This window comes from Mycteria americana, chromosome 22 (assembly GCF_035582795.1).
Source record: "Mycteria americana isolate JAX WOST 10 ecotype Jacksonville Zoo and Gardens chromosome 22, USCA_MyAme_1.0, whole genome shotgun sequence".
Taxonomy (NCBI): domain Eukaryota; kingdom Metazoa; phylum Chordata; class Aves; order Ciconiiformes; family Ciconiidae; genus Mycteria; species Mycteria americana.
The window spans coordinates 5,481,950-5,503,827 of NC_134386.1; the positions used below are offsets into that span (position 1 = coordinate 5,481,950).

At 58.0% G+C, this 21,878-nt stretch overlaps 1 protein-coding gene across 2 annotated transcripts; it reads left to right on the top strand.

Moving 5' to 3' along the window:
• The first annotated feature begins 647 nt into the window (after positions 1-647).
• Positions 648-21,503, top strand: PLEKHM1 (pleckstrin homology and RUN domain containing M1). 2 transcript variants are annotated; one of them, XM_075522681.1, is made up of 13 exons: positions 648-756; positions 1,429-2,582; positions 5,367-5,455; positions 7,173-7,420; positions 8,870-9,505; positions 10,745-11,138; positions 13,055-13,295; positions 13,773-14,681; positions 16,444-16,589; positions 16,773-16,966; positions 17,412-17,475; positions 18,052-18,209; positions 20,990-21,503. In XM_075522681.1, the coding sequence occupies exons 3-13, from the start codon at positions 5,414-5,416 to the stop codon at positions 21,117-21,119; spliced, it is 3,162 nt and encodes a 1,053-aa protein (XP_075378796.1). In that variant the 5' UTR covers positions 648-756; positions 1,429-2,582; positions 5,367-5,413; the 3' UTR covers positions 21,120-21,503. The 2 variants fall into 2 exon arrangements, with proteins under 2 accessions (XP_075378796.1, XP_075378797.1); XM_075522682.1 differs by lacking the exon at positions 1,429-2,582 and having other exon boundaries at positions 726-756.
• Positions 21,504-21,878: the final 375 nt, after the last annotated feature.

A 21,878-nucleotide genomic window follows, 5' to 3' on the forward strand; every position in this document is an offset into this window, starting at 1 on the left:
GGGGCTGCTCTTCCCTGCAGGAAGCGAGCGAGGGGCTGCCGAGGGTGCTGGCTGCCGCTGCGCGCCCCGCGGGCGGGCTAAAGTTGTCGCATTTGTTCGACGGCGGGGAAGGGCTTCTGCCACCCCCATTAAAACCGGCAGGGTGTTCAGCCAGAGCGTCCTGCGAGCGGAGGGAAGCGTGCGCGCGCGGGTCTGGGCCCGTGCGCGCCCCGGTCTGGGCCCGTGCGCGCCCGCACACGCGCGTGTTGCCGCAACGGCAGGGCCACCGGCCGAGGGGGGACGCGGCTCTGCCGCGGGGTGAGCCCGGGGTGAGCCCCAGCCCCTGCCGAGCCTCCCCTGGGGGTGCGTGCTCGTGCACGCGGGTGCGCGCCCGCGGGTGCGCCGCCTGTGCTCCTGCCCGTGCGCGTCCCCGTGCCCGCTTCTGCGTGTCCGTGCGCGCCTGCCTGCCCCGCGCGGGCGTCTGCACGCGCGTGTGCATGTGCGCTCGTGCATATCTGTACGCGTGCATGTGTGTGCGCGTGCCCGTGTGCGCGCATGTACGCCGGCACACGTAGCGCACGTGTTTGTGTGCACGTGCCCGCCCGTGCGCGTAAGCGCGGGGCTGCGCGCGCCTGCAGCCCCGCCCCGTGCCCGGGGTGGGCGTGGCCCGGCGCCCCCGGCACCGCCCCGCTACGCGCTGGCGTCAGGAGGGGCGGGGCGTGCGCGCTCCCGGCAAGGCCGGCACTTCCGGGTTCCCCGGCCGGAGGCGCGGAGCCGGTGAGCGGGGGAGGGGGGGGTTCGCGGGGTGCGGGGCGCCGGGGGTGGGGGGTGCAGACGGGGGGTGCGGGGCGCCGGGGGTGGCAGAGAGGGGCTGCAGCGTGGTGCAAGCAAGGGGTGCCCCCGCAGCCCGTGGCCGCCGGCCCTTCCCCAGGCAGGTCCCCGATCCACTCGTGCGCCCCCCGCAGCTGCGAGCCCCCCGGCAGCCTGGCACCGCGGCCCCCAGGCCGACCCGTGCCAGGGCCCCCACGCGTGGGCAGCGCTGCCCGGCCGGCGGCCTCGGCCCTGCGCGGAGCCTCCCCCGCGGCGCGGGGTGCTTGTGCCCCCCCCCCCCCCCACCACCACCACCAGCCGCGCCGCGGGCCCGATGCTGCTGCCCGCGGGGTCCCCCGGGGGGGCTGCCGGGGGGCTGCTCCCCGATCCGCTCCCGCCAGCGCTGACACCCCGGGCCTCCCGGCCCGTCCGGCCCCGCAGCCCCCCAGGCTGCACCCCTGCGCGATCCCGGCAGGCGCGGGGTCCTTACAGCGTTCCCGGATTGATGGCGCGTCACGTTCTCTACAAATGACGTTTTCTCACTTAAAATGCGTGGTTGCGAATGAGCTGAGGGCAGTTCCTGTGTCCAGCAGAAAATGGAGAGTTTAAAGAGCCCCTTTCTTGTTGCCTTCCTTCCAGCGACCCCCGGTTCCCCCCGCCAGGGATGCGAGCTGCCCGCCCTGTCAGCCGGCCACCGAATCAACCGGGAAACTCCGGCACTGGCAATCTGAAGCGACCCCAAAATTGGGAGTATAAATACGGGAACATCTTGCTGCAGCGCGCTGGGGGTTTCACAACTCGCTTCGTGACGCCGGGGAAAATCAGCCCCGGCTTTACCTGCGGCTCCAGCAAATTGTAGCCTGGTTCAGGAGCGGACGACGGGCTAAAAGAAATTCTCCTTTTGGAGCGTTTGAGAAACAGGGTCTCGCCATCGAGGGCAGCGCTGGGAGCTCGGCGGCTGCTTTGCCTCCCCGGCTGCTCCTGGGCGCCCTGCTTAGCACCGCGGGGGCAGAATTCGGAGGGGTTCGTCACTGGCCGCTCTCCTCCGACCCCGCCGGGTTTGTCAGCCGCAAGGAGGACGTTTCTGTAGGGAAGAGGGTGGCGTGTTGGTCCCCGTCCCCTATGCGATGCCCGTGGGAACCGCGACGGTGCTGAATAGTGCCAGGCTGGGCGCAGAGAAGGAGCTGGAGTCGGACCGTGAGGGTCCTGCTGCTGCTGTGAGCTGGGGCCGGGCTCTAACCCTGCCCTAACCTTGCCGAATTCTTTCCGAGGGGTTTTATCCTGCAACAAGCCAAGCCCCTGGCTGTGCCAGCCGACTTTCCTGCTCCCGAGCTGCCTCTGCTTGGGGTCGGCTTGTATTTTAAGTGTGGCTGGGTGTGCGCGGGCCCTGGGTGGAAGGCAGAAGCTGTGTAGGAGGAGAGGGCTGTCCCGACACCAGCCCTTGGACCCACGGTCCCGTCAAAGCCCTCATTTCCCTGGGGCAGAGGGTGACTGGTGCAGCACTCGTGCTTGGAAAATGACTGGCTCTGCGTCCAGGCCTTGAGTCACCGGTTCACGCCGTCGTCGTGGGCTGTTGTTTTCCATTTGCAACGTGTGAGTGGTGACCTGCTGTTTATTTATAACTCGGAGAGCGTCGCTTGTTGGGAGACTGAAGAGCCGAGCTCTGGGACGGGGTCTCTGCTTCTCCCGGCACAAGGCTTGATTGGAACAAGCTGTTCCCAAAGAATTTGGCTGTTTTGCAGCAGTTTGGTAAATAAACAGCTCTGCTCTCACGCCGGCGACTCTCTTCCTCGGTAGGTTTAACCGCACCAGCTTGCTGGCTGTTTTCATTTCTCACTTGTTTTATTTTCTTTGTTTTACTCGAGCTGTTGTGCTCTGCCTGCGTAGCCTCCGGGGTGATGACTGCTGGGAAACAATGTGGGGTTTTTTCTGCTGTAGATGTGCTTGTCTCCGCGTTTGCACATCTATCCCCTCTCTTATCCTTTCAAGATCACAAGGAACAGCCGTGGCTTTCCAGGATCTGCCTGGAAGTGCTTCGGTGTCCTCCGGTTCCTTCTAGAGCCGGCTAGCCCAGCGCCAGGGCTGTCGGTCCGATTCCCCCATGTTTCACTGAAGATTTGCGTTAGGTGAAATCCGCCTCGGAGCTGGTTCATTGCACTCGTTATTCAGGAAAATGCTGTCCGGTCAGAATTGGTGCCGTGTGGATTCGCGGCGTTGGAACAAACTGGTTGGACTGGTTGTGGTGGGAGTGGAGAGGCCCGTGGTGAAGGCAGCGGGTGTCCTCCTCCGCGTCCCACCTCCTGTAGACGCTAGGAGAGGTGATGCCAGCAAAGGAGCGCGTGTTCTGGGGGAATACCACTGACTTAGTAAAATCTGGACGAGGTCTTTGCAAAAACACCGCTGTCAGCCCCTCCCCTGTGACCGGCTGGGGACACCAGGGTGGCCGACACCAAGAGCACAGACAGCGGGTGCAGTCCTGGAGCTGAAACACCCACGCTGCCTCTCCGGGCATGAGAAATGCCACCCCCTGCCCACAGCTTGCTTCTCCCACCCTTGGGTCTCTGTCCCCAGCTCTTGCGGCTTGAATTTGTCTTGGGTGGGACACGGTGCTTGTTGGCAGGGCGTATGCAGGAGGTGGCGGGGAAAGGGGCAGAGGCTGCCCGGCCTCAAGGAGCCTGGTGCTGCCTGAACCTCCCGCGCGGAGGGCAGAGATGGGGACGGCTCTCTGTGGTCCTCATCAACCGCTGCTGTCACTTAGGTGTCCCCTCACTCCCTCCAGAAACCCCCAGCGGTGCCTCGAGCCTCTGAGCCAGAGGTTAACGTTCCTGCAATCACTGCGCTCCCCCGTTTCCGTGTTGCAACCCGAAGAGAGGAAATCTTATGACAAGTCATGGCAAAAAGTTTCCTTTTCTATGAAATTGCCTGTGAACTCTGGAAAGGCTGAGGATTGATCCAGGGTTTGTCCCCAAAGAGCTCTCGACCTGCTGCTCTGAGCAGGACTGGCTGGTGTAGTATGGGCGCTGGATGCTCCGGGTTTGGGCTGCTCCGGGTTTGGGCTGCTCCGGGTTTGGGCTGCTCCGGGTTTGGGCTGCTCCGGGTTTGGGCTGCTCTGGATTTGGGCTGCTCTGGATTTGGGCCACCACTGCCTTCAGGACCAGCCGTGGCCATGTAAGAGCTGGTCTGCAACCCGTGCTTCTACCCTGGTCCGACAGCTCGCAGTGCAGGGAGAGGGGCAGGTTGAGGCCATCAGCTTCGCTTGGGGGAAAGCTGTGGGGTTTTTGTGTTGGCTTAGAAATAAAATCTGAAGTCTCGATGCCATACCAAGCCCCTTGTCTGCCGTGGGCATGCCCAAACCCTGCTGTCAACTGCTGGGCTCTGTCCTTCTCTACCTGGATGGCAAGTGCTTCCAACTCAAGGGAATAAATTTCTTCTCCAACCTCTCGCATCCTTAGAAAGCTTTGCAGCAGTAGCTGGTGCTGGAGCGTGTCTCAGACCCTTTGCAGCACCAGGACACGCTGTGTTTGAGCGGGGATGCGGCCGCGCGGCAGGCCTCTCGCTGACAGCCGCGTGCTTCGCTCACGGAGCCTCCCGGCACAGCTCGGTTTCGGCAGACGGCTCTGAAGAACGGGGCAGGAGGCCAAAAGTCAGAAGTCGAAGGTCCCTTCTTGTCTGCAGACACCCTGCAGTTGCGGATGACCCCAGCGAGGCTGCTGCTGCCTGCTTGGCTCTGGTTTTGCCAGGGTTTCCCGTGGTGGGAGGGCACCGATTTTTCTCTCTCCCACCAAAGCCAGCTGCAGCAGAGCAGCCCGGCCGTATGCAACCCCCAGGGGCAGGGAGAGATCCTGGGCGGTTCAACGTCTGCCTCTGAACAGAGCGACTGTAAACCTGGTGGAGAGCCACCATCCTTCCTTCCCGGCTTCCCAGGCAGCTCTGTGCCATCGGGACGAGCACCCGAGCGCCTCTGAGAGGGTCTGTCCCGGCTGGGTTCGGCAGCAGCATCGCTCCTCCGGCAAGTACCGGAGGGATGAGCTGCTGTCACCTGTGCCCAGGGTCTTCTAGGGGGTGACACCCCTCTGTCTGGGCCACCTTAACGCCGTTCACATGGTTTTTGGGTGCCGTCATCCAGGCTCACTTGCTAAATGCCTGTTTTGATGCCCTTACTGGCACCTGGGCATTGCAGATGATGTAGAAACAGAGGGGAAGCAGCCCCTGGCCCTGCGTGCATCGCTGCTGGCTTGACCGGCCCGGTGTCTAACCCGGTTTTAGGGCTGCCTGTGGGCAGCTTGCTAGGGTTAATTACTCCCTCTTGCAAGGGTTAATTACTCTTTCTCTCGGTCTCTGGGCCAAGCTCTGTTTTGCCTGAAACTCTCCTGGCTCCTGGGAAGCGTGGCGTGTTTCGGTGCGGCTGTGGGTCGGTCCCAGCTTGAGCCCGGCAGCGGCCTGGCCGTGAACGCTTGCAAAACGCCTCGCTGCGTGATCCATGCCTCTTGCGTGACGCCGGGTGCTCTTCGCGTGACAGGTGAGTTAGGTGTAAACTAAACGGGTGCTCAGACGTGCTCCTCCTCCTTGTCCCAAAGGTGACATGTGAAGGCAGCGCCCGGCGTGGGGAGCGGCAGCAGCTGAGATGCATTCGAGCCACACCGATGACCCCAAGGAAGCCATACAGGTGAGCCAGACGCCCTGAACCTCCCCAGATAGCTCCTGTTAATCCCCGTGCAACTCCAGTTACCGGCGGGGACGTGGTAGGACTTGTTGGTGCTGCTAGCTGGGGTTGGGATGGTTTATACAGGCGAGGGGTGGCTCGTGCTTTCCAGCAGAGAGGATCCTTGATGGTTTGGCTGGTGGGGGGGGGTTAAAGCAAAGAGGGTGGCCATGGGTTAAATCACACCAGACTCAACTCTGGGCTTTGCCCCTCATGGCAAGACCCAGCGTGGGGCGGGGGAAGGTGCTCAGCCCTGATACCTGGGTGCAGGAGCGTTGCCGCTCTGTATATCTGGGGCTTCTTTACCCAGCTTTGGGAGTCTAAACACGTTTAATGAGCAAAGTTCAAACCCAGCGGTTAAAACCGGGCGTTTAATTCGTCCCACAGCAGAATTAATTCATGCATGACAGATAAAATCATTTGCATTCTTTAATCCTGTTAGCCCACGGTTGCTGCGTGCAGGTGGGTTCCTTGTGCCGGCAGATCTGCAGGGCAGCTGGGAAGCAGCTCCTGCTGCAAGAGGCGTCCCCTGGTACGGGCAGGGAGAAGGTGCCTGTTCCCCCGGCTGTTGTCCTTGGACTACAGCTGCTGGAAACCTTCTTTAGATGCTGAAAAAAATATCCTGCGCTGGAAATCTAATATGGGTTTCTGCAGCCAACCCAGGCTCGAGTCAAAATCTGCCCTGCCCCAGTTGCAGGGGCTGGTGCCATTCAGCGGTCGCCTTGAATGCTGCGTGATCGATGCCGAAACGTGAATTGTTTGATGGGGTCCCAGCTGAGTTTGCAGTGTTTGCCAAACGCTTGCTGGGAAGTGCAACTTTCATTTTAAATAAGGTTGATTGAGACATCTGGGCTCAGCTGTGTTAGGAAAAAAAAAAAAATCCTCTCCACCAGCGCAGAACTGTTAGATTCACTGAAGCTGCTTCTTTTCGACTGGTGTGAGAAAGAGGGGAGCAAAGCTGCTGGAAGGTAAAATTCCCGTGTTCCCGCTTCAAAGCCCACCGAGGCTCTCTGAAGGCAGCAGCTAAACCCCAGCCGTCCTTCCAAGAGCACCTTTTTTGGGGGGGCCCGTCCCCAGCAGTGCCCGTGGGTTAATCGACACAGACGAGCTGCCGAGAGCGAGATCGATGGCTTTGATTTCTGCTGGCGGGACTCGTTAGCGTGTCACGTGCTGCTTGGGCTGATCTGCACGAGCTCAAGTGGTATCGCAGCCCTTGTTACGGGCTACCTCCTTCGAGTTTCTCGTTTATCGCCCATGCTTATTTAATCCACGTGTTTCCCCCGAGCAAGCGCCTGGAAAGAGCTGATTTCTTTTTTTCTCCTTCCTCTTAAGCAATTTGGTGTCCGCAGAGGAAGCGCCACACGCTCTAAAGGCAACCCCAGAAACCCAGTGGGCCCCGAAACACCAGCTAAGATTGCATAAATTACTCATTTTTTTTAAAAAAAAAAAAAGCCAGATGATCTGTGATACCAAGAGCGTGAGTCCGCAGCTTCAGCCGTGGCTGCTTTGTGGCTGGTTCAGCCGTGGTGCTCCCTAACAGCCACCGCAAAGCACGTGGATGAAGCAGGAGCCGCGTGGTGCTTTGCTCTGCGTGAGCCTTGCGGTTTTTGAGCCCTTTTGTATGAAATCTTTCCTAATACTTATTTTTTTATAACGCAAGCGTGTACCTCCTGTCTTGCAGCTGATCAAGAAGCAACTGGTGAATGCCATCAAGGCGTTGCAGAAGCAGTACGTGACCTCGGATGCTGTCGTAACCAGCGATGACGGGAACGCGAACACCCTCTGCAGCGCCCTGGAAGCTGTCTTCGTGCACGGGCTGAAGGCGAAGCACATAAAGGCAGAGGGTGGGGGGAAAGGGAAGAAAACAGGGGGTCGGGGACCGCTTCCCCAGCCCGTCTTCTGGGGTCTGCTGAAGAGCATCACCCATCGGTGAGTGCCCGGCCCTGCCGAAAGGTGTTTGCACGCTCAGGGTTATCCCCTCTCTTTGGTGCAAAAGCCACGAAATTCGGGGAATGGTGAACAGCAGGATGGCTCGATGGGAAGCCATCGTCTCTACCCCATCCCATGTGCTCAGTCCCTTCAGTCGGAGGGAGACCTGCTCTCGCAGGGTGTCTGGGGCTGCCCGGGGCCTCTGGGAGATGCAAACAGGGGAGCAGAGCCCCTGCGATGCCCAGCGGTGCAGGGCTGGGCACCCGGTGCTGTCAGCACGGCCCCTCTCGGCGTGTGCAGGGGTGAAGTGCCATTTAGGCGTGAGCCAACGTCCCCAAGCAGTTAAGGGATGAAACGCTGCTGCCAGCTTAGGGCACGCTCCTTTCTTATTTATTGCTGGGTGCCAGGCTGTATGTGGGGACCCCGCGTCCCCAGGGGGACCCCAGTGACCGCACTGGCGTACGGCAGCAGCGGGTTATGGTCGCAGCGCGGGGGTCTGGTCTCTCTTCTGACCTGGATCTGCTGGGGGTGGTTGGCCTCCGTTTCCCCGTGGCCCATCCAGCCTTTGAGGAGGTCTCGCCTGGGAAACTGTCATTATTTGCTGGGGGCTTTCTGAGCCGCTCCCTAAGCAGAGTCCTCCCACGCTAAATAACAGCCCACACGCAAATAGTTTTGAAAGCTTCATCCAACTCCATCGCCGACTCTTAAATTATGAAAGAGCGCATGAAAATAACTCTTCCACATGCTACAGGGGATATTTTTGTGCCCTTTGAAGGTTTTTTCCTTCTTTCTTGAGAGACAGATTAAAGAAAAAAAAAAGACTTACAAAACTTTTGCTCTGTTTTTTGTAGCATCTGCAGCGCTGACGTGGGCTGGGGCCCGGGAGGATTAGGGAGCGTGGCGTCGCTGTTGGATTTTGGGGGAGAGTGGTTGAAGCGAGGAGGCTGAGATTGCTTGAGGAGCTCAACCTGACCTGGTCTCTCTTTTGGGCTGCCACAGCAGTTTTCACTGTGTTTTGGCTGATTTTAAATTTGAAGCTAGGATTTAGACACGCAGTTGTCACCAAGGAGTATCCAGCCAGAGCAAGCCCCACCAGCATGCGGGGACAGTGGCAATTTCCCCCTCTGCATCCTTGGTCCAGGGCAAGCGATGGGAGATGCCTCCAGCCAGCGAGAGGAGGAGCGCCCAGAGGCACCCCAGGGATGCCTGGGGTTACTACCAATATATTTAGCTTTGGGGAGTTCAGGAGCAATTTTTTTTCCATGGGGAACCATGTGTTCCACGGGGGAAAAAGATTTTCCACAGCCTTTTTTGACCCAACTCCTAAACTCCCCGCAGCAGAGCAGGTCGGGCAGTTCCTGATGGAGAATCTGCCCCTCCCGCACCCTGCGATGGACTGAACGCAGAGCCACTCACGTCCTATTCTGTTCTTTTTCTCCCTTTCCCCAGAAATATTGTCTCAGAGCTGGAACAACTCATTTTTATCAATACGGACGTCGGCCGCTGCCGAGCCTGGCTGAGGCTGGCTTTGAACGATGGCCTCGTGGAGTGTTACTTGAAGCTGCTGCTGCGGGAGAAGTCCCGGCTGCCCGAATACTACCAGGCGACCGCTCTGCTCTTGGATGCCGAAGAGTGCGAGTTTCTCCTTAGCTACTTGCAGGGCTTAACGTCCTTAACCTTCGAGCTCTCCTATAAATCGGCGGTTTTGAATGAGTGGACCATCACCCCTCTGTCCCTGTCGGGTCTGTGTCCTGTTTCAGAGCTGCTGGAGCCCCTCACATCCTCGACATCTGAACCCCGCAGAAAAGCATCGCTGGGTTCGATCTCCCAATCATCGGGGTCGGATGAAATCGAGATTCAACCCTCCGTCCTACCCATCAGCAAAGCCAGCAGCAAAATCAAGCTCACGTCGTCCTCCTTGAGCCTTAACACCACGAGCTCGTCCCAGCTCTCCTCCAGCCTGGGCTCCGACAGCATCCTCCCGGCTCACTGCGCCCGCAGTCCCGAGCGCGGCGAGGAGCCGCTCTCCTGCGACTCCGACCTGGGGACGGCCACCGCCGAGGACCTGGACAGGTCGCTGCAAGAGTGAGTCTTTTCCCAGATCTCCTCTTCAAAGGGATTTTTAACCCTCTCCTGGGCTCTCATTTATTTTCTCTCCATAGGCAGGAAGGCTTTCTCCCCTGTTTTTTCTTTAACAAGCTGTTCTTTTCCTCCTGGAAAGAGCCTGAAAGATAAAAAGAAACGCTCGGCATGGCTCGCAGGGACCCTGCTGCCATGGCAAATGAGCTTCTGGCCACTGAAGTGTGTGTCTGTCCTCTTTATTGGGGCAGAAACATCAGAAAAATGCTGCTCCCCTGTTTCAGGAGCGTCAGATCTCCCTGGCGTACGCTGGGGGATGCTCCGGGGCTTTCTGCGGGGGGAAAGAAATGAGTTTGGTCGCAGGAAAGGGTTATAATTTGCATCTTTGGCGGATAATTTAGAGGAGGGAGGTTGTTAGTGTGTCATCCTCGTGATTTATTTCTGCCAAACACCCAGCACAAAGATTTCCAGCGGGTTATGTAAGCTCTGAGTAATCAGTAAATATTTTCCGTGCCACCTTTTAAACCTGGCTGTGAAGGAGCCTGGCCTCGGGGTGCTGGTTGGCGAAGGCACCCTCTTCCCCATAAGGGTCTCGGAGAGGCTTTAGAGCTGCAGTCTGTTCTTCCCCATCGATAATGGCGTCATTACCTACTTCGGGGATTTTGCATCTTAAGATGATCCTAGAAGAACCCGCGTTGATTGGATTAAACTCGTGATGGAAAGACGTCGTTTTGAATTTTAATCTTGGGCTGGTTTAATTCAACCTAACTGGTGGCGAAGCAGGGGCATGGGAACAGCATCTCGTCTGGCCAGGCTCCACTAATAATTACTCATTAACAGTTATGAAAACATTTGAAATTTGGCACACGGTCCGTGGCTGGATACGTGTCTGGGAGCTGTATGTGGGGCTGGGGCTGTGGGGAGCACCCGGCGCTCTCCCTCCCTTACGAGGTGTCCGTCAGAAGGAAATTAAACCCCGTTAACGGGCGCGGTTAGGAAATGCGTCCTTTGCAGGCAGGGTCCTTGCCTGCAGCGGGGTTGACTGCTGCTCCGTAGGGCACAAATCACACATTTTTCGGTTAGCGGGACGGGTGCCACGGGGATTTTTTGCAGCTGTACAGTGCTGCCAGCCTGCAGGAGACGAGCAGTGATGCTGAGCCCTTTTTTGGGTGGTTATAAGTTGCAATAACTAGGGGGTTTTTATAGGTTCTGGTTAACTAGCTGCGGTCACTTCTCTGTTTCCAGGGTGTTGTCCGAGTTCAGCAAAGCCAAGCCAAGCCTGGAAGCCCCGGAGGGAGGGCTGGTCCCCAGCGTGCTGGGCTGCTCCCCGCAGCCGCCCGCCTGCCCCCGCGCCGCATCGCCCGTCCCCCCGGCACCGTCCCGCAGAGCTCGCCGGCAACCGCCTCCCAACGCCGACGGTCCACGCTCCGCGCGGACGGGCGGCGCGGTGGCCGCCTGCGATGGGGACGGCGATGCAGCACTGCAAGCCGGCGGCACAGCCGGCGTCTCGGCCACGGGGCGCGGTGGTCCGGGTGGAGGAGAGACAAGCAGAGGCGGCACGGTCAGCGGCAGCGAGGCAAGCCAGGCTGTCCACAGCCCGACAGCCCAATACCTCCTTTCTCCGCTGCTGGGTTGTCCGGTAGGTGTTACAGCTCGCTTGCTATCAATCTCCTCGTTTTTATGCTTCCTGACCAGCACATCTCATGGAAAAGGAAAATAAAACTGGTGACAGCTTCTGAGTCGGCACCGGTTTCTCCAAACTCTTATCGTCCGTGCTGCTTCCAGTCTCCCGACAGCAAGTTGGGTGTGAGCGATGCTCCCCGCTCCGTGAGCACCTTCCTGGACCCCGTGGAGCTGTGTCCGTGCAGCCGCCCTGGGATAAATTGGGTCAAAGTCGATACTCCCTGGTAAAAGAGGCACCAAAGCTTTTGAAACCCTGCCTGGCCTGCCAGTCGTTCCTCGCCGGGAGCGGCAGCAACAGGAAGTTTTTGGTTTTGTTAACGATATCTGAAGAGTGATGAGCTCTTGCACAAATCTGGCCGTAGGCTGTGTGCAAGCTGATAAAACAGCCTGAGAGTCAAGCTTCTCATGGGGACTTTTCTTCATTTGTGGTCCACATAAGAGGAGGGAAAAGGGTTGACTGGACAGGAAACCAACCGCAGTTTTCCAGTGGAAAAATATTCACACAACACATCTGTTCCCCGAGCAGGATGGCATTCCCTGGTGCTTAGGCTAGCTTAAACAGTGGTGGATTTCCCCTGTTGCCGCCGAGGAGTTGATCCACTTGCTTTTGCTTTTAGGAAACTCTTTAAACAGCCCTGTCCTCTGTCTAATTTGTTACTGACTTTTCCATCCTGGTTCCCATCGTTTCCATCCTGGTTCCCATCGTTTCCATCCTGGTGAGGTTAGGATATACTTCATACCCCCCTAAACAGTTTCTCTTTTTGGTCCCTGCTCCTTTCAGCTCCCTCCCAGTTATCCCGTTTCCGCTGCTTCCTCGTGGCATTGGGCCAGTTTGACCTAATCTATGTATAACATACGGTGTCAACAGGAAATTCCCCCCTGCTTTCGCATGACTCCCAGAGCAACCTGCGCTCCTGGTCGGGGAGTAAGCCGAGCCTGCCTGGATGGTGCGAGCTGCACCACGAGCCACCCGTGATCCTCGCTGCGGGGTGCTGATGGCTCTTCTGCTGTCGTTTAGTTCGCTGTTCAGAATAAAAGGCTCTTGGAAAGCAGGGCAGGGTAGTGGAGAGGTTGTTCCTGGTGGGACGCAGCCCCGGAAGGGATGCGCTGGGTCTAGGGAAGCTGCTCCCTTTTGCCGGAGCACTGAGCCGGGGTGTGTTTTGCTCCTGGTGTTCGGCGACCTTGTCCCAGAACCTCGCTTCGTTCTTGTAGCCAGAAAAACTCCTGGAGAAGTTACAGCCATGTTTTGTTTCAGCTTAACGAGCTTTCTTCTGCTTGTGGGTCTGATCTCCTCCTGACTTCCGGAGACGAAGGTTTCCTCTGCCTTCCCTGCCTTGCTTTTTGCCTGTACTGATCAGGCCTGGTGTTTGTAGCATCTGCTTGTAAGTCGAGGGTCTCTGTTTCATTCTAGACATCTTCTCTGTACCTCGCCCCATCTCTGTGCTTCCTGGAACAAGGACGGTGCCGCTGCTCCAGGCAAGCTCACACCCTTCCACAGCAGGGCTGCTTTCTCACCCTCTATCAGGAATATTTCCAGGACCAGATATCTTGTATGGGCTTACTGCAGGGAGTGTGCTCTCCCCCTGAGCCCCTCGATGATTTTAGGGGGAGAGAACCAGTCAATTTTGGACTTTATAATCCCACCAGTATATAATCCCGATATTTGCCAGGTACTGACACAATCCCATGGAGCATTCCCCGATCGGAGAGAGCAGGGGAGCCATCCACGTGGGCATGGCCAGCATCGCTGCTGGGGTTTCAGTCTGTGCGGGAGCAACCCTCGTGGAGGGGTCACTGTGGGCCTGCACATTTGAGGGGCACAGGGTGTTCAATAAGTTTGATAATTAATATATTTATTATTTTTTTAAACAGAAAAGAAAGAGCTGGATCTCAGAAGATGATTTCTACAGGCCTTCTCCGGGAGAGAGCAGCGAAAGCACGGCTGACACCAACGGCTTTGGGCCAGAGGGCTCTGGCGAGGGTCCGGCCCCGGGGCTCATTAGTGCTCTTGACTTGGAAAGGCTGTCGGTGCCGTCCTCGGAGAGCGGGAAGCCCAAAATGTCACCCGAACGGGAACACAAGGGCTTCAGCGTTGTGCATCGCAGGCAGATGGGTACGTGCCTCCGCCGGGTGTCTACGCCGGGCAGCGCGCAGGGGCTGGGGGCTGTTTCGGGTGATGGGCAGCTTGGGAAGCCCAGTTTGCCACTGCTGAGCTGATGGCAGCGCTAAAAGCTCCAGAAGACTGTGGGGCAGCTTCCCTTGGCATTGCCGAGCCCACGATAGCTCTGCAGGGAAGCGTTTTAGGAGGAGAAGAGGTATGTGGGTGTCTCTGTCCCCGTGTCTCTGTCCTCTCTGTGGGACACATTTCCTTTATGCTGTCCCACTCGTTCTCAGCCTCAAAACGCAAACGCATGCAGACAGATTATGGAGACCGAGGTCCTGTAAACTCCTGCCCCATCCCACGGTCCACGAGCACCAGCTCCCAAAGCTGCGATGCCTCTGGTTGCTCGCTGTGAGCCACCCGTTGGCTCTTCTCTCTCCACCAGCTTCCCCTTTTTCCGTTAAACTGAGACATCTGCTTTTGCCCCAGGTCTTTCCAACCCTTTCCGAGGGCTCCTGAAGCTGGGCAGCCTGGAGCGGAGAGGAGCCATGGGGATATGGAAGGAGTTTTCCTGCGAGCTGTCGCCGCTGGAGCTCCGGCTCTTCCTGGACCACGAGGACCGCATCTGCGTCGAGAGCTATTCCCTGCTGCGGTGCGAGTCACTGGCGCTGACGCACTCGGACGGCCGTTTCGAGCTGGTTTTCCTGGGGAAAAAACTCTACCTACGAGCTCCTTCTCGAGACGAGGCCGAGGACTGGTTGGACAGGATCCGCGAGGCGCTGCAGAAGTGCCGGCCTCAGCTGGAGGAGGAGGAGTGGGAGACGCTGGAGTATCCAGAAGACGGTGGCGAAGGCCAACCCGTCCAGAGCGACTCCGCTGCTCTTCTCCAGTACAGCGACGTGCCTGGGAACAGCTTTGACTGGACTCCAGCTCACGAACCGGAGCTGGATGCAATAAAAGAGGCTGTTCTGTACGTGGAGGTAGACAAAACCTGGGTCCCCTTTATTTTTTCCCTGTCTCTAGAAACTTTAAAGTGCTTTAAAGTCAGAAACAACGACAAAATTTTAAGCAACAGCTATGGTATAGAGACGATCCAGGACATCCTTCCAGACACGAGCCTTGGGGGACCCGCATTCTTCAAGGTGATCACCTCCAAAGCCGTCCTGAAGCTGCAGGCTGAGAACGCAGAAGAAGCGGCCTCGTGGAGGGAGCTGGTCCGAGGGGTGCTCATGTCCTACCTGGAGAGCGCGGAGGAGGCGCTGACGCTGGGCGGCAGCTTGGACGGGCACTCCCAGGTCATCCTGAAGAACATCGTGAAGGAAAACGGCTTCCTCTTGCAATACCTAGTGGCCATCCCCGTGGAGAAGGGCCTGGACTCGCAGAGCTTCATCTGTGCAGGTATACGTTGGGTTGTCCCAAAAACAAGAAACCCAGCTCCCTCTTGGAGGACGATGTTGTGTTAATGAGGTGGCATCAAGTTAGAGATGCCCTGAGTCCTGCCAGCCTGTTGCAGGCCAGCTGCTGGTTTCCCATCCAAACCCCGGGCAGCACCAAAGCCCCTCGGTGGGGTTTCACGTCCCAGACCAGGGGCACCTTTGGTGCTCTGGGTGCACGGCGTGAGTCCCCCCGCGCTGAATCCCCAGCCCGGCCCAGCACAGGTCCAACTGGGCTGCTACTGGGCTCCAGTTTAAGATGCTTGTGATCTAGACAGTGGTGGGTCTTGGCTTGAGGGCAACCTTAGATGGACCGAGAGGCCCAGGACTCTCTTCCTGGGCATTTCGTGGCCCCAGCTTGCAGGGAAAGTATGGTCGAGGGCAAATGCTGTTTTTCCGGTAATGCAGCACAGGAGCGAGTGCTGCGATGGGTGTGACGAGCTGATTTTGCAAAACATTCCTTTAACCTTCCCCTAACGCCTCTCGGCGCGCGGGGCCATGCTGGTTTAATAGGATAACGCTCGCTGACCTCCACGGGAGGTATAATTTGCTCTTTACCTTGGTAAGTTAATTAAACTTCAGATTTCTCTCCTGCTTCAATTATATTTCGTGTACCCTCCAGCAGGTTTTTTTTTTTCTTTTAATCTCACTTCTTTTTATATATATTTTTTTTTTTTCCATTCTGTTTGGTCTCTACCTTCCCTTCCAGGCTCTGTTCTGCATCTTCCATCTACCAACAGATGGAAGCAGCAAGCTGAAAAGACAAATTCCCAGTTTTTATGTGTAGGTCCTCTTAGGGGGCTGCCAGCCCTGCTTTCACCGCCCTCCCAGCCGGACGCCCGAGCCTGGCACAGGAGCGGTTTCCTTACCTGTCAGGGCGTAATGAGCGATAAAAACTTTTTTTTTTTAATTATTTCAGAGAGCAACATCTGACCTCCATGAATTTTTTTTTTTTTGGGATGCGCTCCAGCTACCCCGAAGTGTGAAGGATGGGGTGGCAAAGCCTTCCCCGAGGATGGCAGAGGCTTGCTTATGCTTCGTCAGTTATTTTAGAGAACTGAACCCATTAAAAATAGCACGAAGGGTTTTCCTGCCTTCCCCCTCCAAATGAGATGTGCTCCCTTTTCAAGTCACTATAAAAACCCTGCAGATTTCCCCCGAGACCTGAGCTGGCTTCCTCCTGGGTTACCCACCGCTATAATAAAGGCTTTTTTTGGCTTAATCCACCCCGACCTCATCCCTTGCAGACGAAGATCCCTTGCAGACGTGGTTTTGGTACCCTGCGGCGGCAGCGGGAGAGAGAAGGGCTGAGCGAAGGCAAAATGGGGCAAAGCTACGGGAGGAGGTGATGGGGCGGGCAGGTGGCTTTAGGTTCTTCCCTAAATCACTGGGATGTTTCCAGAATTCACTTTTAAAAAAAAAAAAAAAAACAACGAAACAATTGAGCCACTTAATGGATAAAAGTGAGTTCAGGGATAGTCCAGACTCCTTTTTTGTGGAGGAAGCAGCTCCTGTTGGACCATCGTGGTCTTAAATCCACGGGGAAGGGGCTGAGGACCTCTCACTGCACGTCCTACAAGTGCCTTAGCTGATCTCCAACCCTTCCAAAACCTTCCTTGCTCCATTCCCCACTCCCGAAAGTTTCTCCCCGCATCCTGGTGGCGATGGGAACGGGCTCCTGGGGCAGCGCAGGTTCCCTCTCATCGCCTCGTCCCTGCTCCCTGCAGGCTGCTCCAGGCAGATCGGCTTCTCCTTCGCGAAGCCCAAGCTCTGCGCCTTCTCCGGTCTCTACTACTGCGACAGCTGCCACCGGGACGAGGAGACGGTGATTCCCTCGCGCCTCATCCACAACTGGGATCTGACGAAACGAGGGGTAAGTCCGGGCCCGGTCGGTGCAGGGAGCAGGAAAACGCTCCTGCATCTGCCCACGCTTCCTGAAGGTCCACGTGAACATTTCCACCATCAGCAGAGGTGGAGATGTCCGCCCTAGACCTCCCTCCGAGCCTCCTGGGCTGCTCCTCGGTGCCTGCCCACCTCTTGCCTCTCTCTGCCCCAGGTTTGCCGGCAGGCTTTGAAGTTCCTCACCCAGATCCGTAACCAGCCGCTGATCGACCTGAAGCTGGTCAACGAGAGCCTCTACGACCACGTGGAGAGGATGGGACGGATCCACCGGAGCAGGGAACAGCTGAAGCTGCTGGGAGATTATCTCATCATGTGCCGCAGCGGGGCCCTGAAGGAGCTGAGCAAGCGGTGAGGTCCCTCTCTGGGTGCCGTTACCCCTGCATCCTCCTCTTTGCGCCCCGATGGTCTCCTGATCCTCCTCATCGCTCGCCGTTGAAGCGGGGAGCGACGCTGCCAAGGCACGGGCTGGTTTTTAGCGCCACGTCATCTGCTGTAAGGAGTTATCCCTCTGTTGGCTGTTGAGATGTGGCTCAGGAAACACCTTCCTGACTGAGGAGCTTCTGGCTGGACAGGAAACACCTGGGAAAATAGATATTTATTACATTTTCCCCCCTTTGAAATGCTCTCACACGATTTCCCCTGGCAGGATTTGGGATGTGTGGCACAATGCAAAAAATCAAGTTCGCGGTGATTTTCTTCAAGAGTCTGCATCATCCAGGCCCCTCCTTGCCCCAAAGCTATTGGAGATGTGGTGGAAACCGTCTACCACCTTCCTCTCTGTGCTTCTTTGCAGGCTTGATCACAGGCACTACCTCTTGGAGTGTCCCCACAAGTACAGCGTCGCTGATCTGAGGCAGGTGAGAGCTTTGCGTGGTCGTAGGGGTTTTGCTGGTGAAAACACCCCTTTTCTGTCGAGCGTGGCACTTCATCATCATCATCAGTAGAAGGTTTCAAATAGCTTCATTTTCCTTTTGCCTTGCTCTCATCCATCACGTGCACTCTGCAAGCTTACACGTCAGCTTAAAGGCAAATAATTGCCTTTATTTTAATTTGCCAAAATAATTGGCACGGGCCCGTATCCTCAGAGAACCATGGAGATCATGCAAGATCAGTGTTGACCTCTGTAAGCCAGCATTGCTGCTACTGCACCTCCACGCAAACTTGTGTCTGTTGCAAGTAACGCGGGAGGTGACGGGCAGCTGGATTTCGCATCGACTCCGGAGCCGGGAGCCCGTCCTGGCAGGTTGTGGGTGCTGCTGCCGGTGCTCTCAGGGGTCCCGTTGCGACCCAGGCACGTGGGGCGTGGGGCGTTTTTGGAGGACAGCCTTGTCTTCACGTGGCAGCACGAAGCGCGGGTATAATGTGGATTTTGCACAGTGCAAACCCGATGGGAGACGGGCTCCGCGCCTGCCTGACGTATCTCTGCCCCGCAGATAGCCGACGGCGTCTTCGAGACCTTCCTGCAGTCTCTGCTCCAGTTTGCTTCCCATCACGTCTACAACTGCGACCTGTGCACCCAGCGAGGCTTCATCTGCCAGATCTGCAACAGCAGCGACATCATTTTTCCCTTCGAGTTTGACACTACCACCAGGTGAGCAACGTCTTGGTCACGTCCCGCTGCTGCGAGGCCACCCAAGCTTATGGCCTGGCTTTTCCCAGGAGCCTGGACCATCCCCTGGGTCCCTCTCTGGGGCTCTCTGCTTTCTAGGCGCGTGGCCCCGGGGTGGCCTGGAGAGAGCTCCGAGCCGTTTGTGCGTCCTCGCGGTACCCATCAGCTCCGAGGTGTTTCCAACCAAAACTGGGCTGTTTGGGGCGGGAGAGGACCGTTCTCGCAGAGCCGAGATGTCGCCAAGCGAGGTGGCTTTGCGGATTGAACGTGCGGAGCCACCCGGCACCTTGCTGTCAGCCTGCAAAAACGTCGCTGGGTGCTGGGTCCCGGGGCAGCAGAGGGGCCGGGGGCAGGAGGAGGAGGATGAAGGTGCCGAGTGCCCCTGCCTCGCTCACCTGGCCGAGACGTCGCCCGTTCGCATTCACTGCGGCCCCTTCCCAGGGCTTGCAGGAGGGAAGGAAAAGGAGCAGTGGGACTGTTCATACGCCGCTCTACAACCAAGGAGGGGAGGAAGGACACACGGACAAGGATTTGGAGATAAATGGTGGGCAGCCCTGCCGGCTGTGCTGGGGAGAGGCTGGGGACGTTCCCAGCAGGACGGGGGGGACGCTGGCTTCATCTGGGTTTTGCTCCTGCCTGCAGAGCTCGCAGCAGTGGGGTCAGCTGCTGCGCGTGGTTCAGACGTTGAAAGCGGATGGATGTGTCAGAAGGAGCGGCTTTATCCCCACCATCAGGGTTTTCTAAAGAAATCAATATCAAACCCCTGCAGCCCAGGAGCCCGGTCCATCGTAGGTGGAGAGAGATCCACATCTCGATGGTTATTTGGTCATGGTCAACTCGGAATTGGTTATAGTCGTGCTGGAGACGTTTAACAGGCTGGTGGGCCGCATGCATTGCTTTGCCTGGCCGTCCCTAAAAGCGAGCAGCAACATCCAGAAGCTGCAGAAAATGCCAGCGAGACCAGGGTCCTTGGGTACCCCGTGCATTACGTGGTTGCAAATATTTCCAGGGCAGCTGAGCAGGATTGCTCACTCTCCCTCCTTGCCACAGGGACGGCATTGTGCTGCTTATCGAGGACAACATCCCCAGGGGACTGATTTTCCCTCGAAAAAGAGCGTACAGGCTCTGGAAAGAGCAGGCGCGCGGGGCTGAGCTCCGCTGGCAGCTGCCCGGAGGTCTCATGTCCTGTAAAGCCGGGCTCTGAAGTTTGTTGACCTCTTTTTTTTTTTTTTTTTTTTTTTTTTTTCCTGGCGGAGGAGGTCGTGCAGCAGGAAAGCAGCTCGACCAACATCCTCGCCAAGCTCAACCCGGCTTCCTGCCCCACTGCCCGCCCCGGGGACAGCCAGCTGCCGGGGTCACGCCGTCACTCGCTGCAGGATGCGTCTGAAACGCCTCCTAACAATAAACCCAGCCGGGCGCTTGACGTTCTTGTCGCAGCAGCGGCGGCCGCTTCCTGCAGCCGTTGCTCTGGCAGGTGGAGGCGGGAGATGCCGCCTTTCGGCTGCTGCTCGCTCGGAAACACGCGGGGTAAAACCCGACCCCGGCTTTGCAAATCCCCCCGCGCTCGGGGAGGAGCTGCCACTGCTGCTAATCCAGAGAAGCGGCGTGAAAATATATTCCAGTGGGAAAATATACGGCGCCAGGCAGCACCCCCCGACCCTGTCCTTCCGTGCTCGAGCCTTTTCCGTATCCTGAGTAACTCGGGGTTTGCAGCCGCTTGTCAGGAGCAGGATTTGGCCCAGGCTGCGATATGTCACGGTCCCTCGCCTGGTGCGCTTCTCCGCTCCCCTCTCCACTCGCCCTTTGAGAAATTAAGGTATTCGGTGGTATTTACACATCGATTGTGCACCGGGTATTTGCACTTGAGGGCATTTAAAAAATACGCCAGCTGACCCGCTGGCATGTGGATGGGCTGCATTTTGCTGCTGCTGGTAAGGCGGGGGATCGCGACCGGGCAAGAAGTGAGCTCAGCCTTCGTAGCAGGGACTTTTCTTCTGTTGACTCAAGATAAGCAGTGAACGCCTCTCGCAGAGCCGGGTGTCTCCTCCCCGCCGGCCCCCGCGCAAGGTATCATTTGTGGCTGTTTACATTCCTGCCGCAGCGCTGAGCCAGAGCAGGGAGGTCCCGGACGGGCGCTGGCGAGACCTCCCCGGAGCCGGCCGGCTCAAAGGCAACGCCATCCTGGCTGCCCATCCCCTTCCCTGTGGCTCCGATGTCCCCAGGCAGCGTCCCTGCCACGTGCGGGTCCCGCGGTCGGGGCTGGGGGTCTCCTGGCTGCACCCCAGCCCCGGCGAGCAGAGGGTCCGCGCTCTGGCGCTGAGCTGCATCGCGTCCCCACCGGCGACGCGTCCCCAGCCGGGTTCTCGCCGCCCTGCGCCGTCGCAGGGTTTGGTGCCTCAGCCTTGTGGCTCTCGTGCTGCCAGCGCTCGGAAAGCGAGGTGCAAACCTCACTCAACATCTCCCTCCTTCATCTGCAAAAACCCAGCAGCGTGCTGGCAGCTGCCCGCAATACTCTTTCCGGGCGAGCTGCTGCTTTTGCTCTGAGCTTGCTGGAGGTGAATCTTTTGCTCGAGTAGTTACTGCTCCTGCTAGCAGGGTTCGTCCTGAGCTAGAGCTGGCTCTCGCTGGGGCCGGGGCTCTTTGCTCAGCAAGCGCTTGGAGGAAACAGAGACGAGGTAGTGTCCGCAGGTCTGGTTCGGTGGGGAGAAGTTCCGTCTTTGCTCTGATGGTATTTCAGCTTTTTCCCCCTTGGTTTCTCCTAGGTGCAGCGAATGCAAAACCGTCTTCCACCGGGACTGCCAAGCCCGCGCCAAGTCGTGCCCCCGCTGCGAGCGCCGGCAGAGGTACCAGCGAAAGCTGGAGGCGGAGGCCAGCGTGGAGCCAAGCCTTTAGCATCCGGGGACTGACCTCGACGCCGCCCTTGGCTTCTCGGCCAGCCAGACTAGCGCCGAGGGGAAGGAGCTGGTGGGAAGTGCAGAGAAGAGACCCCCCCTGCCCGGGAGCTGATCCTGCCCCGGCCCTTCCCCGGGCACAGGGAGCCGGCGGCGCTGGGCGATGCGGCGTGGGTGCTCTGCCCCACGGAGGGACCCTCTGCCCACCCAGGGCTGAGCAAGGGGGACTGGAGGGGTGCGTGTCCCCTCGCGCTAACCCGGTGCTGCTGGGGGTGCTCCCCGTCGCCCTCCCGGTGGAAACCCAGTGGCTTTCCGGGGTGTAAATCAGGATTTCCAATCAAGGGTGTGGATAACTGACATTGATTAAAGCTCTAGTTTTTTAGGATGTTCGATACTGAAAAAATGGTATTTTTTTACACGGGGGTTTTGCACAAGCTGGCCTGCTCCGGGGAGGTGACGGCAGCCACGCGGGGAGAGGAGCAAAGTGACACTTGTGCCTTTAGGGACCTTGCGTGCCCCGGGGGGACCGCGGGCGCCGGGACTGCCGAGCATCTCCCGCTCGGAGAGCCCACCCATCACCGTGGCCTCCGGGAAGAGAGGGGAGAGAAGAGCCGGGCTGCTCCTCCCTGCCTGCTGCTTTTAATCCTCAGAATAAATTTTATTTTCCTTTCACCCCTCCCCATGCAAAAATAATTAAAGTTTATTTAATGAGTGAAGACGTCTTCAGGGTTTGCTTCTCGGCAGCAGGCGCCGAATCCCG

What these genes read in the sequence shown, in the direction of transcription:
- PLEKHM1 (XM_075522681.1), top strand. Translation starts at nt 5,414, where the DNA reads ATGCATTCGAGCCACACCGATGACCCCAAGGAAGCCATACAG. An exon ending in CTGAAGAGCATCACCCATCG is followed by an intron (nt 7,421 to 8,869) that starts GTGAGTGCCCGG and finishes CCCTTTCCCCAG; the next exon opens with AAATATTGTCTCAGAGCTGG. An exon ending in GAGTTTGACACTACCACCAG is followed by an intron (nt 18,210 to 20,989) that starts GTGAGCAACGTC and finishes GGTTTCTCCTAG; the next exon opens with GTGCAGCGAATGCAAAACCG.